This window comes from Carassius auratus, unplaced genomic scaffold (assembly GCF_003368295.1).
Source record: "Carassius auratus strain Wakin unplaced genomic scaffold, ASM336829v1 scaf_tig00038570, whole genome shotgun sequence".
NCBI lineage: Eukaryota > Metazoa > Chordata > Actinopteri > Cypriniformes > Cyprinidae > Carassius > Carassius auratus.
Genome location: NW_020526450.1, coordinates 40,782 through 60,846, shown reverse-complemented (window position 1 = coordinate 60,846; position 20,065 = coordinate 40,782). Strand labels below are relative to the sequence as shown.

The 20,065-nt window shown below is 34.0% G+C and overlaps 1 protein-coding gene across 1 annotated transcript; it reads right to left on the bottom strand.

The window, feature by feature from the left end:
* Positions 1 to 3,737: 3,737 nt before the first annotated feature.
* Positions 3,738 to 17,589, bottom strand: LOC113083522 (hippocampus abundant transcript 1 protein-like). Its single transcript, XM_026254562.1, has 12 exons — positions 17,088 to 17,589; positions 15,820 to 15,918; positions 14,389 to 14,451; positions 14,176 to 14,303; positions 13,117 to 13,231; positions 12,749 to 12,967; positions 11,540 to 11,653; positions 10,989 to 11,060; positions 9,083 to 9,195; positions 8,831 to 8,928; positions 7,510 to 7,664; positions 3,738 to 6,433 (listed from the first exon to the last, which is right to left on the bottom strand). Exons 1-12 carry the CDS (start codon positions 17,202 to 17,204, stop codon positions 6,218 to 6,220), a joined length of 1,509 nt encoding a protein of 502 aa, XP_026110347.1. The 5' UTR covers positions 17,205 to 17,589; the 3' UTR covers positions 3,738 to 6,217.
* Between the last annotated feature and the right edge of the window lie 2,476 nt (positions 17,590 to 20,065).

Here is a 20,065-nt window from a genome sequence, read left to right as displayed (position 1 = left end):
AGACGCGAACGGGAGCATGACCTGACGCACATTGCAGAAAATGGAACCACTGCTTTAGACTGAATGAATGAATGATAGGTTCGTTGGTAACATCGCACAAGGCACATAAGAGAGTGACATCTAGTGGAGAAGATTTGTAATTAGATTAACGCTAATCTTACGTTCAATGTATGCGGAAATAAATACGGGAAAAAAAAATCGATTCATGGCCTTTGAGAATCGATTTTGAATCGACCACATTTTAAAAACGATTAATCGAAAAATCTATTTTTTACCCAGCCATATTAAATAGTCGGAGTCTCGGAGATTCCTTGTGGTTTGTGTAAAAAGGTTGGAGATGGAGACAGAAAGCTTTATACTGTGCGTGTGTTCTTTGCGTAATGGATGTGGAGAACTGTTCAATAAACAAATTGCTCAAATAGTCAGAGATTATTTCCTTGTGGTGTGCGTAAAAAGATTTTGGAGTTAATAGAGTTGCGTGTGACATAAACGTGCAGTGACTCAAGCCAGCTGACCAAATCGATTGCATTGTTTTAGCGTTATTGTGAAGTTTGATCAATATTATATTTTGTTGTAATATTATTTGTTGTATCTAAATGAGTTGCATGTATGTATAGGCTATCTGAAATTGTAATGAAAGTAATTATTTCGTTTTTTTTCGATTATTAAACTATTATTTAAACTATTATTTCTGATTCTGCTTCTGCTTCAGATTAATAGCGCATTGCGCATATCTGAGAACTGATGTATGTGTGTTTCAGACCCTGGCTGGCTGTGCACTGAAGTGTATATGACAATAAAGTAGTAAATCTCAATGTATATATTTTTTAAATGTATTTTAAATAGGCCTATAGGCTCATAGGTTTTTTGTAAAGAAAATTAAAAAAAATTCACAGCACCCCCTGTTCAAAATTACTTCCCGCGGCCCTGATTAGTTCGATTGGCAATGGGATTCTTCACACTGCCTGAACATGTGCAATTGTGCTTTTGAAGACAACTGACCACGCGCACCTGTCCGCGCGGTTGTCTGCTCAGACTGGGTACACACTCTCCGATGGCGATGTTTACATCAAGCCTGCATAGCGGTCCATAGCGGACTCGAGGACGCAGAAAGTATAAGAGGCTTTAAGATGCAGTCTGTAAGACGCGAACGGGAGCATGACCTGACGCACATTGCAGAAAATGGAACCACTGCTTTAAACTGAATGAATGAATGATAGGTTCGTTGGTAACATCGCACAAGGCACATAAGAGGGTGACATCTAGTGGAGGAGATTTGTAATTAGATTAACGCTAAGCTTACATTCAATGTATGCGGAAATAAATACGGAAAAAAAATCGATTCATGGCCTTTGAGAATCGATTTTGAATCGACCACATTTTAAAAAACGATTAATCGAAAAATCTATTTTTTACCCAGCCCTATTAAATAGTCGGAGATTCCTTGTGGTTTGTGTAAAAAGGTTGGAGATGGAGACAGAAAGCTTTATACTGTGCGTGTGTTCTTTGCGTAATGGATGTGGAGAACTGTTCAATAAACAAATTGCTTAAATAGTCAGAGATTATTTCCTTGTGGTGTGCGTAAAAAGATTTTGGAGTTAATAGAGTTGCGTGTGACATAAACGTGCAGTGATTCAAGCCAGCTGACCAAATCGATTGCATTGTTTTAGCGTTATTGTGAAGTTTGATTTAATATTATATTTTGTTGTAATATTATTTGTTGTATCTAAATGAGTTGCATGTATGTATAGGCTATCTGAAATTGTAATGAAAGTAATTATTTCGTTTTTTTCGATTATTAAACTATTATTTAAACTATTATTTCTGATTCTGATTCTGCTTCAGATTAATAGCGCATTGCGCAAATCTGAGAACTGATGTCTGTGTGTTTCAGACCCTGGCTGGCTGTGCACTGAAGTGTATATGACAATAAAGTAGTAAATCTCAATGTATATATTTTTAAAATGTATTTTAAATAGGCCTATAGGCTCATAGGTTTTTTGTAAAAAAAAAAAAAAAAAAAATTCACAGCACCCCCTGTTCAAAATTACTTCCCGCGGCCCTGCTTCACACGCTCAAAAACGTCTGTGAAAAAACAGTGTGCTGCATTAATATGAAGGATTTTTTTACCGTATTGATTTTTCACAGGTGTTTTTGCTGTATTTGGAGTTTTTTCATTGCACTGTTATGTCTGTAAACTAAACAAAAGAGTCCAAATGTATATTTATCTATTTATCTATTTGAGATGCAGAAAACTCAAAGGCCCTGTCACACTATAACTATAAAGTTTAAATAAATAATTATTTTCTATATGAATAGCAGGTTTAATGAAAGATATTTCGATTTGTCATAATGACTTTTTCCAGCTGATAAACAATAAAACTGGCAGCTGGTCAGAATCCATCCTGCTTTAACGAGCTTGATCTTTTGTAGTGGCAGACAACAAAACTGCAGTTTGTGATTATAATAATAAATGGTATTGTTATGTTTTAAGTTATGGTTCTTGGTGTAAACAGACCATTAGAATATAGTGTACTGTATATATAGACATACTGTACTATGTTTTGATGCACTGCCATTACATGGAGAATGAACATTTTACATATAATGATAATCAACTGAATAAATGCAAGTAAGTAAACAAGTTAATTAATTAATTTGTATGTGCATTGTTCATTTAGGTGGGTACAACACTGATGCAATCAATAGTAACGGCAGTGCTAATAATCTATCAAATTGAAAACTAAACCAATAGAGTTTTACTGGTATTTTCCTAATGAAACCATGTGTTTTTAATTCTATTTTGCACAGCTGAGGAAATTTTTGTAGCATCAGTAAACTGAACTGTATTAGAGGCATTTAGATACTGTGCTGAGGTTATTCTGATGAGATCAGACATCTCGGATACATCAACACTGCCATCCAGAGGAGATCTGAGGACTCGAGAAGAGAATGAGAGTGTTTCACATGCATTGAAACAAGGAAGGCTTGATGACTTTGCATCTGTTAATACATTGAGTTTTATTGATCAGGAATTTATTGCATGTTGATTGGTTAATATTCTGAAATGAACTCCCAGTGTGCTTTACAATCAATGACCATGCATTTGGAATATTTAAAGGTATTATTTCTATGCATGGTGCAGTTAGTTTCCTCTGAACCACTTTTTAATTTACACATCATTGAAATGTTTGTGGTTAGAAGACAAACTAGTTAACTGTGTAGCACTAAAAAAGAATAACTATGATATACCTGGGTTCTTTTAGATATTTCATGGTACTGATTATGGTATTCATACACCATGCAGCACACCTAGATGTCTGTTAAAGATCTGGAAAGCATCTAATGTGTGCAAACATCTGATAGCCGTCTGTAAGATGTCAGTTTTAAATACATTCCAAATCAAAAACATCTTAAAGACATCTTCTAAACGTCTGTGACATCTGAAAGACGTCCTATAGATGTATTGCAGATAGGCAAACTCTTAAAAAAAAAAACATAATTAAAAAATACAACTTGCAGATGTAAATGCAGACGTCAAATAAACGTGTTGTACATCTGCTATTAGGGACAAAAACGAGGTAATGCGAAGTCATTGTTAATGTGCTTATAAATCCCCTACCTATAACACAGCACTGCCATCAATTGGTCAAGAGAAATACTGATTTACTATAATGAAATAGTGATTACTTTAAGTGCTGAAATACTGATGAAATGCTAAGAAACACATCACGCCATGACTCCTAGTGCTCTTTATTAATTTGCACCTATTTAATAGATTCCCACAATACATGACAATAAATACATAAAGGTCCCTGTACATTTCATCTTCATCAGCTGCTCAATGTAATCGTTATTTACAATCAGACATGTTTTACACTTCAGGCACCGTGTGTATCCCATTGAAAGACACACAAATACTTGACAAGTTCAGAAAGAAAAGGTGAAAGATATTCTCGTGAACGCGCGCGTTGACGATCCATATTGAACTTATTTGGAGCAGCACTGTTCCAACATTTACAGATCTGGCAACATGTAAAAGTTTTTCTGTAATACTATTCAATACAAATACAATACTTTACAATCCTAAAATAATTAATATGACCGTCGCTATTTTACATTTTAATTAAACTGCCGTTACAAGCTGTGCGCGAATATATTCAAAATCCAAAAGCGCGGGAACTACGACTGAGCCGTTACACACTTTTGAACGTCACGTTCCGGAATCGCGTCATAAATACACACACAAGCTTAAAGTTTCACATGGTTATAAATATGGAATAAATTATACAAACACATGGAAAAAGGGTCAAAGGGTGGAGAATAAATGACGGGAAACAAATATTCAGATTCTGTTTATGATCTCTGCTCGATTCACAGGTCACCAGAACCTTTCTGAATGGAATATCTGCCAAATTTGTATGGAATACTGGAGGAACTGATAAGCATGTGGAACGGGAAATGAGCACAGGTCAGTCAAACGATGACCTCAAACTCTAATGAGATGCTACACAAACAGTGTTCTACACACTAAAAAAAAAAAAAAACAGACAGAAGCCTCTGGGACACAAAACGCATTGTTCAGGAAATTCATACTTTGCATACATTCGTTCATGCAAAAAAAACCAAAAAAAAAAACATCAGCTTGGAAAACAATAATTGTATGATAAAATACAGAATTCATGAACAGACCAATTCAATTATTATTTAATTCTAATGAATCTTTGAAGAATCCAAAATCTCATATTGAAAATGGAATGTGGCTAAAAAAAAGAAGATGCAGATAAAAATATAGTTAGAGCGAATCTCACTTCATTTCACAAAATCATTGAAACCTCCAAAAATGAGGTAGCTGGTAAATAGATGTTGGCTGATTTTTAAAAACACTAATTATCCTTAATGAAATATATAAATATTGTTGAGTAAAATAGTTTAACAAATGCACATTTCCAATTTTTTGCTTTAAAAGTACAAATGAAGATAAAATTTCACTTATATTTTAAGCAATACTGTGATTTTTAACCCATGTTTCTCAACATGAAATGGCATTCACAACCCATTTTTGTTTTAAATTTGATGACATTTTTTTTATCACTACTGCATAGAACCTTGACACACACACACACACACACACACACACACACTTCAAGAACTTCACAATCAAGCCATGTCCGAAACATCTAGCTAGTCTAAAAGAACTACATTATAATCAGTAACTACACCAAACCGCTGGTGCACTAGTGTTTCGGGTTTGGTTAACATCGCCACAAATACTGTTCATGCAACCGGATGCATCTCTGATCTATTAAAACCTTGTCAGATGCCACAGGATATGTGACTTTAAGGCTTGCGTAAGGAAACTTCATCCAATTGCTCAAGAATAAAAATACTTTTGGGTGAATCTCATGAAATCGGTTTAAAATCACAAGATATTTGTTTTTTCTTAATGCAAATAAAGCCTGTTTTTAGCAGGGAGAAAATATGTTTGAAAATAATGAGGACAATATTTGACTGAGAAACAACTATTATAAAATCGGGAATCTGAGGTTGCCTAAAAATCGAAATATAGAGAAAATCGCCCTCTAAAGTTGTCCAAATTAATTATTTACAATGTATATTACTGATCATAAATTAAGTTTTGATATACTTACACTAGGAAAAAAAAAACATCGAACATGATCTTTACTTAATATACTAATGATTTTTGGCATAAAAGAAAAATCAATAGTTTGACCCATATGTTGTAGTTTTGTATATATTGTGTATATTGCTACAAAAATACCCCAGCGACAAATAGGCTGCTTCTTTTTCTTCTTCAGGTTGTAATGACCTAAACCATGATTTCATGAAATTTACTCAGTTTATCTTCAATCTCACGACATGTTAATCTTCAAGCCACCACAAGCTCCGCATACAGTACAATACATTTTACTGCACTTTGCCCAAATATCTATATACATGAAGAGCTTTGCAATCAAACCCAACGCATACGATCCCACTGATCGAGCCCTTAGTGTGTTGATTCATTTAAACACAGAATGTCAAACGCTGTAAAAACGCTTCATAAAAAAGCCTCTGAGTTTAAAACCAATAACCGTTTCGGCATGATCAACAACAAAAAAACACACTAAATAAATACTGCACGCTCTCAAAGGTCAGGGGTTTGCGATGTGTTGACACCCTTTGAATTTTTTCCCAATGTGATTTAGTTTCAGAGTCAGACGTTGCTGTCCTCCAGCAGCGGTTCGAAGTCCTCGTCGCTCCCGGGGAGTGGTGTGTTGGTGTGAGCTCCAGCCAGACTCGTGTTGCTCTTACTGGTTTGGCAGGGTGTCGCTGGAGGCGTTGGGTGATCAGGGATGAAAAGAGCCACTATGAACGCCACCACCACTGTACAGGCTCCCAGGAGGAACGGAGGACCGGGAATTAAGCTCTTCTACACAGAAAAAATAGGCAGAAGGTGAGTGGCATTGGCACAATCATCATCACGGATTTATTACACTCTTAAAGCTACAAGTGAGAATTCACTCCGATGTAGAAACAAAGCTGAGCTATATATAGATAATATACAGTATATATTGAATATATCAAGTGATGTGTGGCCAAGTATTATATTATGTATTAAATATAATAATATATACTGTATTCTCCACAATATGTCTAATTTTTGACAAACTATGTTTATTTGTATAGCGCATTTCGCACATGCTAGTAGATTGTTTAAATAGATGTTTATTAGAAATGTTGCTTATAATCAATGCCTCTATAAATAATGTTTGTTTTTACACTTATATTTTTAATTCCTGTTCTGATTAACATACTATTTAACGGTTCTGCTTTGGAGTGAAGGAAAATAAAATACATGTTTATAGTGTTTATAAACATTTCGTTTACTGGTATTTTACATTCCATATGATTGTAATAACATTCTACTTATAAGCAGATGATAAACTATATTATTATTTATTAATTGTAATTGATAAATATTAAAAATAAACACTGAAAATGCCATGCAGGGAGCACTTTTGAGTGAGGAAGATGAAAATGAATGATTGAATTAAAATGTTTTTATGCAAAATAATGTAGTTAATATTTTTATTACATATATATATAATTTGTACACCATAAAGCAAAAGCTTTGTGCAAAATAAATAATATATAGCAATATAATTTTATTTTATATTATTTAAAAAAATATTAATAATAATTTTTAAATTGGTTATATTTTGTATATATTGATTTATATACATAAACATTTATATTTTTATTATTATTTTTATTATTATTATTATTTATTTATTTGCTCTTAAGTCACCTTAAAACTTCATTTTTAATTAATAAGTCATTGCAGCCAAATAGATTCAATAATTGCATTAATTTAAACAAACACATTTTAAGCATTAAAAATGCCATGCATGGGGTGCCTTTGAGTGATGATGTAAATGAATCACTGAATCCATGTTTGATCACTGAAGCAATTTCAGATAATAACAGACAGATTGATGCATGTACCTCTGTGGAGGGCTGTAGATGGATGGCATAGTCAGGCTGGATGGTGGTGATCCCACTCAACTCCACATTAAAGAGAAAGAAAACGAAGCCGTACAGTGCTGGACCCAGACCATTACAGAGCCCCCGGATCCCTGTTATCATGCCCTGAACCAGACCTGAGATAATGCAACACACACCGATTGATAAACAGCTCATATGCACAACATAAACTCCTAATACTTTAGTACAGTGGTCGCCAACCAATAAAACATCATGTCTGAGTCTGTAAACGGCCGTAAAAAGAGGCCAGAGTCGCTGAATATGGACACAAAGAGGAGAAAATATTGTAGTAGGCAGAGCAAACTCAGAAAATATGAATATCAAATTGGGGGTAAATGTATCACCGAAGGAAGCTTCAGAAAACTTTTGAAGGCAATGGCATATTTTTTCCTCTTATCTCCATGTTAAGTAGCATTTATAAATGCAGCGCTTGTTTACAGCAGTCCCTGCTGTCAGAGATGTTCTCAATCAGCACATCTGCTGGTTTTGTTTAATGCAGATGCTTTATGCAGAATAATTTCATAAAGAGAAGGTTAGAGCGTCCTGTTCTTGCTTTAAATCATGAATTATACAATCTAATTTAAATAAAAATAACTACTCATGATACATGTGTGTAGCATTTTGTCATTGGCTACAGCTATTTATGCATTTAGTAGATGCTTTTATTCAAAGCAACTTAGGCTAATATTTAATTTTATTTTTCTACCTAACTTGTGTTCCCTGGGAACCGAACCCACAACCTTTTGCGCTGCTAATGCAATGCTCTACCATTGAGTCACGCATATTTTTGTTAAAGATATTTTTGTTGAAGACAAGTTTGCTTGTTATTTAGGAGAAAAAAACATTACATAAATGTGAATAATTAAATAAATAAATTGGTAACAACTTTTGGAATCGTCCGGAAATATAAAATAAATCAGAATCCGGTTTGACCATGATAAGGGCATCAGTAATCTCAATACTAAATAAATGTATGCATTTATCCAAAGCAACTTACATTCAGGCTATACATTTTTTTTTTTTTTTTTTTTTTACCTAACATGTGTTTCCTGGGAATCGAACCCACAACCTTGTGCTGCTAATGCACTGAGCCACAGGAACGCTGTATAAATACAAGGCCTCAGATTGGTAGTACAGTACAATCTAGAATGTCTCAATCAGTTCTTCCATAGGTAGGTCTTGTCTTTCATTAAAGGCGTAGGTTAAGGATCTTGTAAAGTCAAGAGAGGTTGGTGACCACTGCGTTAGAAGAAACCAACTTGAAATGCATGTAAGAGTTTACCCTGTTTATCTGGATCCGCGCTGCGTGACACTAAAGCGCTCACTGCAGGGAAGGTTATGCTGGACATGGCTGCCACCGCGCCGGCCGCCCACATCATCCTAAACCAGAACAAAAATAACATCAGCATAAACGCCAGTCGCTTCTGAACATAACGAGCATCAAACAGAAGAGACCAGCTCTTCTTAAACCATACGGTTGGTGTGTTTTATTCACATAGGCAGGTAATTTCTCCTGATCTAGATGTTAACTCACCACGGCTCAGACCCCAAACCGTACCAGGCCAGCTGGAGAATCTGGAAACCCAGACCCAGAAGAACCGTGTTCTTGTTCCCGATGGTCCTCATCAGTAAAGTCAGAAAGAGCGTCTGGCGGGAACAGGACAGAATGAATCTTTACATTGGCCTGCATCATATTTGATGATTCCAAAAAAAGTGCACAATTTCTCACAAAACATGATGCATTTTGTAGCGTTTGTGTGTCTAATTGCAAATGCAGAAAATGTTAAATTCGTACTCATGGCTTTAAATGTTGCATGCATTGCAAAAAAAAAAAAATCACATCTTCCTCAGTGTTGAAAAATAAAACTAAGAACAAATATCTGTCAATGGGGAACTAAAACTTATTTTTCCTTTGAATTAAGTTGATTTTTGTTCATCATAACAATCACTTTAAAACAAGACAAACACTTTTTTGCAGAAAAAAGGATATTTCCATCATAGATGAGCTTTTTTTTGTAAAATGAATCAAAGAGTCTGTAGGAGGTTGTATTTTCTCTGAAGTCTTGCTAATACAGCTCATTGTGCTTCCTAGACATTTGCATTTAACATATTGACAAATGATGATCCCTGTAATTTATTCATTAAAAGTCTGTCTTTAAAAGGTCTTAAATTTATCTTCATAAAGCTTGCAGAAACTCTGCTGTGCAATTCTCAGCCCATTTTCACATGTATGACATTAATTCATGCCTATTCCTGGTTTTAAGGTTAGAAATAAAGCCAGTGACTAGAAAATGCAAACATGAACATGTATTTTACTCAAAACAATGACTGACAATTACAGATTTCATGGGGAAAAAAGCTTATTTAATCATAAACCTGTTTATGTAAAGTTCTGTAACTATTTGAATATATTTTTACACTCCTGCACATTGCAAGTTAAATTAAACATGTTAAATACTTGTTTTATCATTAAAACCAAAGCATTTAACATTCAACAGCTTTTGTTATTTTGATAAGTGCATTAAACCTGATACATAAATGTGAACCTGGAGCACAAAAGCAGTCTTAAGTCTCTTGGGTATATTTGTAGCAATAACCAAAAATACATTGTATGGGTCAAAATTATCCATTTCTATTTTATGCCAAAAATCATTAGGATATTATGTAAAGATCATGTTCCATGAAGATATTTTGTAAATGTCTTACTGTAAATATATCAAAACTTAATTTTTGATTAGTAATATGCATTGCTAATAACTACATTTGGACAGCTTTAAAGATGATTTTCTCATTATTTAGATTTTCTTTATACCCTCAGATTCCAGATTTTCAAATAGTTGTATCTAAGAAAATGTATTATCAATAGAAAAATTATATACTCAGCTTTCAGATGACGCATTAATCTAAATTTCAAAACATTTACTCTTAAGACTGGTTTTGTGGTATATATCACATATATAATTCGATTTTGTGAAAAATATGATTTATTATTTTATATTTTAATTTATTATGTGATATTTATTTTTTATATTCATATATATAAATATATATATTATTAAACACCGCATCATCACTTAGGTAAAATAAGCCCTTTTTTTGCAAATCAGCAGACATTTTTTTCCTACACGCAGGGCTGTGTAATTATTATTAAACTGAAACATGATTTTGTTCTCATTGCTGTGTCATATTGCATCAGAGCAAAGCTGCTAGAATTCACCTTGATTATTGCAGGGCTGAAAATAAACCCCCTCCACTTAAACAAACTAGCTAACACCATGCTATCTGCTCATTACAGCCCTGCCTATATATCATTACATTTACCGTTGAACCTTTAAAGGAATTCAATTTAATTAGAAAGCGTCTGCGAGAGCCACTTTCCTGAGACGGCTCGACGACACGAGTAATAAGGCAGAGCGAAGAATATTGCCTCAATTAAATACCTGCGCCAGGATGGAGAGGATTCCCACCACACCGATGAACACCGCGATCGTTTTGGGCGAGAAGTTAATGACCTGAAAGACACAGAGAAAGAGTGTCTGCACCAGCACGCACGGATCCGATGAGCTCTGTTATGTCCAGTAATGAACGGTCACTGAACTCAACTCAACACTCAGACAGGATGCCACTAACAATCAGAGAACCTGAGAAGCTGAGTGTGACTCAGAATTCCGTAAAATGTAACAATGTTTCAAACTGCAGCTTGCTACATTCTTATCACAGGAACTTGTTACATTCCATGTTTAATCAAGCATGGGGAATCTAGCTATTAAAAGAAATAATTACAAAACTATTATTATGGAAAGAAAATGCTGTTCTTTTGACATATAGAAGCTACTGTCTTTGTTTAGTTAATTAAAAGCGTATTGCTGCTAAAACCCTTTCAGTCTTATCTGAGCTAAAGAATCATGGGACTGCTGAAAACACGAGGGAACATTAAATCTAGAATCTTTAACTTTTATTTTTATTAAAAACCAAGAAATAAACCGCTTACCTGTCGCAGGTAGAGGAAGAAGCTGGAGTACTGACCGGCCTCGGGCAGATAGGACAGAAACACTGTGATACAGATGAGAAGAACGGTCGTGTCCTGCCCAACCTTACGCAGAGACTGTGAAGAAACACAAGAAGCATCCAGTAAAAACCTTCAGTAAACCATGAAAGGAGTTTTGGATGTTATACAGTTTATTTTTATCATCAGTACTAGTCTGATTAGGCCAGTATTGTAAGCAAGTTAGAGTTAGATTTATAAATACTGAACACTACAGATGGAGAATATTAATAAATACATAGTTATGAACAAACCAGTTATATTTAAATAACATTTACACTGCCATTCAAAAGATTTTAAATGTTTTTTAAAGAAGTCTCTTCTGCTCACCAAGCCTGGAGTTATTTGATCCAAAATAAGCAGAAATATTGTCAAATATTTTTATTATTTAAAATAACTGCTTTCTATTCCAATATACTTTAAACTGTAATTTATTCCTGTGATCAAAGTTGAATTTTCAGCATCATTACTCCAGTCTAAACCTTCAGAAATCATTCTAATATGATGATTTGCTGCTCATTTATTATTATTATCAATATTTAAAACAGTTGAGTTCATTTTTTAAGAATTATTTGATGAATAGAAAGATCAGTATTTATCTGAAATAATAAGCTTTTGTAACATTATAATCTATACCATTCAAAAACTTTATATATATATTTATATATAATAAAAAAAAAAATACTAATTTTATTTAGCAAGGATGCTTTGTTGCAAAAGATTTCTATTTCAAATAAATGAAATGCTTCTGAAAATTCTATTCATCAAAGACACCTGAAAGAAATTCTACTCAGCTGTTTTCAACATAATAATAAAAATAAATGTTTCTTGAGCAGTATATTAGAATTATTTCTGAAGATCATGTGACACTGAAGACTGGAGGAATGATGCTGAAAATGTATCTTTGATCACAGAAATAAATTACATTTTAAAATATATTCAAACAGAAAACAGTTATTTTAAATAGTAAAAATATTTCACATTATTACTGCTTTTTCTGTATTTCTGATCAAATAAATGCAAGCTTGGTGAACAAAATAGACTTCTTTTAAAACATTAAAAATCTTACTGATCAAAAACCTTTGACTAGTAGTGTAAATATCCTAATAATGATAAAAAAATATATATACTGGAGAGCCTCCTTTAGTTCCTTACGGTGAAGGGGTCGGCCTGCTCCCAGGAGATGGGCGCTCCCCATGTGTTGAGCTTCATCTTGTCGGGCAGTGACTCTGGGACGGCCAGAAGGATGAAGCAGATGTCGGCCAGAGCGATGACCGTCGCCAGCAGCACCACCAGATTATCTCCGTAGCTGGCCGACAGGTATGCACCGATGGCCGGACTCGTGACCAGACTCGCTGCGAACGTCGCCGAAACCTGGAGGCGAACAGAAATAGATCTCATCTATCCAGCTGAGTCCAGGTCACGCAAGAGAACCTTGGACATAGAAATGTCCTAAAACAGCTCCACTGAGACTCTGAGATCCGTCCAAGATGCTGTTGATGTTTAATAAACGAGCCACTTACGAGTCCGTACGCCGTACTCCTCTCACGCACATCCGTGACGTCAGCGATGTACGCGAAGATGACGGAGAAAGTGACGGAGAAAGCGCCAGACACTGATATCATGGCGAAGTACCACCTGAACACAAGTGAAACTGGATTTAAACATATTAAGATGTTGATTTAAGAACAGAGAACACATCTTTCAGTTGATTTGTGATTGTTGGATAAAACATTTCAACCCCATCACGACGGGCCGGACAATCAAAGTTGAGTTTAACTAAAAAAAACAATTATATTGTTTATTAAATAACACTCATACATACACACACATATGTAATATTATATCATTTTGTCAATTTAAAAAAATATATTATATCAACATAATTCTTAACACTATATAATGTTATATGAAATATTATATTAAATATAATAAAAATTAATATTGTTCATTCACTTAATACATATGTAATTTTGTAAAAGTATTTAATATAAAAATATCAATTAGTTATGTATATGTATGCGTGAATCATTATATTACTTGTATAATAATAATTCTAACATTATATATCCATATCTTTCTATCTATATGCGCATATATATATATATATATATATATATATATTTATATATATATATATATATATATATATATATATATATATATATAAATATTTATTACAGATATACTAAATATTATACAATCAAAATTATTAACTGTATTGTTGCCAATTGTTATATAAAATATTATTTTAAATATAAATATATTATAATTATATATTTATGAATGAATATATATATATATATATATATATATAAAGGTTTATGTTTTTTAAGTATTTAAGTAATAAGTAATTGTTACAAATAGTATATTAATTATCATAATAATAAAAAATGTATACAAAGAAAAAGGGATAAATATTAAAATAATATATAATCATAATTATTAAGATTATGTAATGTAAAAAAAATTATATATTATTTTAAATAATTAAATATACATAACATAACATAAATGTTAACTCTCTCTCTCTCTCTATCTATATATATATAATTGTTATGTTCGTGTCAGTGTGGTCTCACCATGGACTGAGTCTCATGAGGGGGATGGGCGCACACGTGAAGAACACAGTAACCAATAGAAACGATCGTCTGCCCCAAACGTCTGACAGAGCGCCGATTAACGGCGCGCTCATAAACGACAGCAGACCCTGACGAACCAAAGCAGAAACATCAACGAGACAATAAAACCAAGACAGATGAACCAACCAGTCCAAGACATCCAAGAGCACGCACCTTCACTCCCTGAATCAGGCCGTTTATTAAGAACGTGTGTCTGGGGAACGTTTCATGCAAAACCTACAGATGAAAAATGCACATTTCAATAGACAGAACAAATACAATACAATTTAGATTTCATAATGACGTTATTTCATGTGTATTTTTCCCTGGTGTAATTTGCCTTCCCAAACAGCTAGAGATGGCATTGACCTGTGTTATTGAAATATTATTCATGAACTACAATTTCATATATTTATCATTATTATGAATTTGGTTATATTTTTATATTTTTAATTTTAATTTAACATTTTGTTATTTTGTTGTTTTAATCAGTTTTTTTATATTTTTAAATATATTTACACTTAACTTTATTTTTAGATCTTATTTTTATTTGTCATTTCTTTAAATTAATTTTTTTATTTTTGTTTCAGTCCATTTCAAATTATTTCATTTAACTGTCAAAGCAACATTTATTTATTTGTCTAGTTCAAGATATAAAAAATCTAATTATTTTTTTTTCTTATTGTTTAAGTGAGCTTTAGTTTTTTTCATCTAATATTTACACTTTATTTTATTTTTTGACTTTATTTGAGCTTTTTTTCAATGAAAGAAAATGTATTTTCATTTTTTCATTTTTTTTATTATAACTGATACATTTGATCATATTTATTATTTTTTTTATATTTCTATTTAGCATTAATTTACTTTTTATTTGAATTTAATTTTAGTATTTCAACAAACATTTTGTTTCAGTTTGCTGCTGCAAAGGTAAATGTTCAGATTTTCATTTTATAAGTTTTTCATCTAATATTAATATTTTGAATTCAAGCTTTATATCAATTTCTGAAAATGATTTGTAATAGTTTTAGTGAATACAGCACAGATAACCAATAGTGATGTGCTTTTGTCATTTTAATATTCTTTTTTATATACATTTCGGTTTTATATACAATTTTTCTCTTCAGCTTTCATTTATTTTATTATTTTAGTTTTAGTTTTTAGTAACTTTCGTTTTTTGTTATTAAATAATCAAGCCCAGCAGGTGACAAAAAGTAACACATAAGTAACAGAATGCCTTACTTTGCATAAAAAGTAACTAAGTGATGAAATTAGTTACTTTTTCATGGATTAAAGCAATATTGTAAAACATTATTTTTAAAAGTAACTTTCCCCAACACTGGAGACCACATTTCTTTAAAAAAAAAAAAAAAAACATTTAATTTTATTATTTATTTATTTAATTTATGTATATATATATATATATATATATATATATATATATATATATATATATATATATATATATACACTTTTTTTAAGGTTTAATTCTTTAAAGTTCCAGAAAAAAAAACTAGATAATGAAAAACAACAAATAGCACCTATAATAGAAGCTTTTATTCTGATAAACGTGAACTATAAACAGGAATGAGCATTAAAGAAACTCACGGTGAGCATCGGTGTGGTCAGGAGACCCCAGGCGAAAAACTCCAGGAAGATGACCACGACAGCATGATAGACGCTCGGCTTCCCGATGCCCTGCTGGACCTGGAGCATCACACACATCCACAGCTCTTTATTAATAATGCTAATTATTATCGTGAAGGTGGCACATTTCCAGACTTCTCAGCTTTCAATGGGACTCGTCTCATTACTATTCCTCCGGGACATTTGGACACACAAAAGACCCAAGATATTCAAGGCTCTGTGAGCACTTCTAGTGTAATGTGATATAAGAGTTTCATATATATATATATATATCAATAATACAGTATAAACAAAGCACAAAGTGTTATGTGAGTTTCATGTATGAATTGATAACGTGCTGGTATATATATATATATATATATTTAATTCTTTAATTATTCTGCAGTGAAGTATTTTACATGACCATATGTTTAAAAAAATGTGGAAAAGTATGGTATTTCCAAGTTAAATTCAATTTATTATTAAAAAAATAGACAACATGCATTTATAATAAAATCTAAAATACATCTATATAACTATTTAACTTTAAATACACATGCATCATGCATTTATAGTAAAATAGAAAATATTAAGTTTATATATATATATATATATATATATATATATATATATATATATATATATATATATCTTAATATTTTATATTTTACTATAAATGCATGATGCATATGTGTACTTAAATTTAAATATTTTATGTATATTTCAATACATTTTTATATATAACAGACACCCACATATATAATACATATATTTATATACATATATAAAACGGTTTTTATATACAAAATTGTAGAAAATTATAAACAATCGTATAATTTTTTCAAAAAATATTTTATATAAAATACCTACACAATGTTTAGCTAAATAAAACATCAAATTAGTCAATTAATATCTGTCTTATTAATAAATATACTAAATGCCTTATTGGAAGAATTCCCTTTTTGTCTTCAGATCAACAGGATGCGCAAATGACATCACAGACACGAAGTAATTCATTAATTAATGAGGATTTCGTCGTCCCGGTGTCATGCGGGGGGACTGGATTTCTCACCACACAGGCTAAAACAGACCTCGCGCGTGCGTCTGCGTCAGATAGGTGTCGTGCGCGCGCGTTTGCGTTAGTTACGTAACAACCGACAGCGGCGCTTCAATCGGCCCAATGTAACAAAGAGTGTGTCTCAATGGCAAATTGATTTTAATACGTTTGTGTTATGTATTTTTATTCTTACCGGGGTGTCATGCTTCATTATGATCCTCTTGACCAGTACAACTTGGCTGGTGTGTTTCGGCTCTTTCTCCCCTTGGGCCATCATCATCTTCTTCATCATCATTTCATCACATCTCATGTGAGCGATGTAAAATCCGTCTTGCTGCGTGCATATCTGCGCTTCCAGCTTTACCGACGAGTTCAGCCGTGCGTGCAAACCGGCCGAAAACGAGCTCCGATCGGTTGTTTAGGTCAACATCCAGTAATAAACAGACCGTACCGATGAAATGGTGCCGTTCTTGTCAAATCCCCGTTACGTGATCGCAGCGGAGCAGCTGTTCCTGGAGCAGTCTCGCGTGACGCAGCGGATTGACGCGCGGCGGAGGATCCTGGTCTCGACTGATCTGGAGTCAGGATGATGGTTCGGTTTCTCACTGGGCGAGCGACAGAGACGCGTCACGCTCTTTACCTTATCAGAGGATGTTACTAAGGCGCAAACCAATAGATCACTGTGGAGGATGACGCTTCACTATTATTACAGGGGACTATAAATAACTCTAATTAATCAATGATGTGATTTCACATGTAGCCTACAGTACTGAAATAATTGCGATTTTTTTAATGTTTTTGCAAGAAATTTAACCAAAGCTGCATTTATGCAATTAAAAAACACAGTAGGCTATTGTGGAATAATATAACAGTGTTCTCTATTTGAATAGATTTTTAAATGTAATCTATATCTGTATTGGCAATGCTGAATTTGCTTAAAGTTATTGAGATTTGGAAAAAGTTCCTGTGGCTGAGTGGTAGAGCATTGCATTACAAACACAAAAGGTTGTGGTTTCGATTCCCAGGGAAAACACATGTTAGGAAATAAATGTTAGCCTGAATGCACTGTAACTCTAGCTCAGCTAAATGCATACATTTTATTAAATATATGTGTGCACATTATTGTTTTCTTAAAGGTATAGTTCACCCAAAATGAAAATTACCCCATGTTTTATATACCCTCAAAAGCCATTCTAGATGTATTTGACTTTTTGATTTCAGACTACGATCTGAGTTATATTAAAAATGTCTTGGCTCTTCTGAGCTTTATAATGGCAGTGAATGGGTGTTGGGATTTTTAAGTTAAATAAAGTGCATCCATCCATCGTAAAAGTGCTCCACATGGCTCCTTGTCATAATGTTCACCTTGGAGATTGAAAATGTTTCTTTTTTGAGACTCCAGGAGCCCAAATTCAGACCCAGAACAATAAAACCCACAGAAGAGGTGGGAGTTCAAAGGAGGAATCTTTATTATTACCAAACTGCAGGGAGAAGAAGAGTAGATATAAGTCATGATCTGCAAGATTAACCACAATCTGATGTGATCTGACCACCTCAGAGATCTGACCACCTGTTGAGCTGCTGCAAGAGCTTTTGGAGCACAGCAGCTGTGGTCAAAGAGTTCCCGTGTGTTCTGATTGGTGGATGATGATGATGAGTGGATAAAAACTAGAGCAATCAAATAGTGAGAGATTGATCTGCTCACCTGGTTATGTTCGTGGATGTTTCGGCGTGGAAAGCAGTTCAGAATGGAAATATTGATATTTTATTTGTTGACAACATACTTTTCGTACCTTAAATTCAGTAAATGTTATGAAATTAGAGAACTAAGCCAATGGCAGTTCGGAGCGTGAATCATTTGAGTCAGTTCGGCGGTTCGGAGCGGTTCGCGAATCATTTGATTCAGTTCGAGAGTTCGGAGCGGCGAATCATTTGAGTCAGTTCGTGAGTTCGGAGCGTGAATCATTTTAATCAATTCGGGAGTTCGGAGCAGCTTCGCGGATCATTTGGATCAGTTCGTGAGTTCGGAGCGGCGAATCATTTGAGTTTGTTCGGGAGTTCGGAGCGGCGAATCATTTGAGTCAGTTTTGGAGTTCGGGGCATAGACAGTAAAAGAAATGGACACAGCGACCCCATTGGAACTCAATTGAGACAAATGAAGCCCAGTTTTAGCGTTTTTTAGCACTTCCGTTTCTGACGCGCAGACTCAAACGAAGCTTGACGACGTCAGCAACCTGTCTGCCAGATGTAAATGTTCTAGTAGCTGTGCGTGCAAACTGCCATCGTTAATCTTGCAGAGACGGCGAGCTTGAGCGGGGAGTTCTTTGTCATGACTGAGCAGGAGTAAGTATTCTGATTAATTATTTTGTATAGTACTTTAAAATGTAACGCCAGTACGCCATATTAAGTTAATTGCCTGCGAGCTTCTCCTCCTGTCTGTACGGTAATGCGACAGAGAGCCGAGTGGTTATGACGCAATCGTTAGCCTATTTTTTACAAAAACTGTTTATACGGGGCCATAATGTAACATAGAAGGTAATGGAGCCCTTTATACATTGTCGTGTATCTTTAGAAATAAATAATAGACAAACAGAGTCTTTAAACGCCTCAGATGTAAAGTTATTCGCTGTCAAAGTGACGCCAAAATGAATGGGAGTCAATGGGAATGCTAACGCAAGTGAAGTTCTGCTAAAAGATGGCAGCCCCCACCCGACTTCAACTTCCGGTCGAGTTCCTTGCCCCTTGGTTCGGGGCGGGATCGCGAATCATTTGAATCAGTTCGAGAGTTCGTAGCGGGTTTGCGAATCATTTGAGTCAATTCGGGAGTTCGGAGCGACGAATCATTTGAGTCAGTTCGGGAGTTCGGAGCGGCGAATCATTTGAGTCAGTTTGTCCAGTGTTGGGCAGTAACGGGTTATTGGTAACCTGTTTGCAGCAACGCATTGAAGGATTGGTGGATGCCAACCACTTTAAACACGAAGACGCACTGTGGGCTGTTTCCATTTGGCGATCGTACCACAAAAAAAACACTTGAGGAAATTTGAAGTCGTCTCCAACGCGTAATGGTGCAATAAATCAGGTCTCCCATGGCACTCGATTAACACTTTATTCAATGAAGAATATAATTACTTGCAAACACTGCTGCTTGCATTACTGATGTCACTTGAGCTC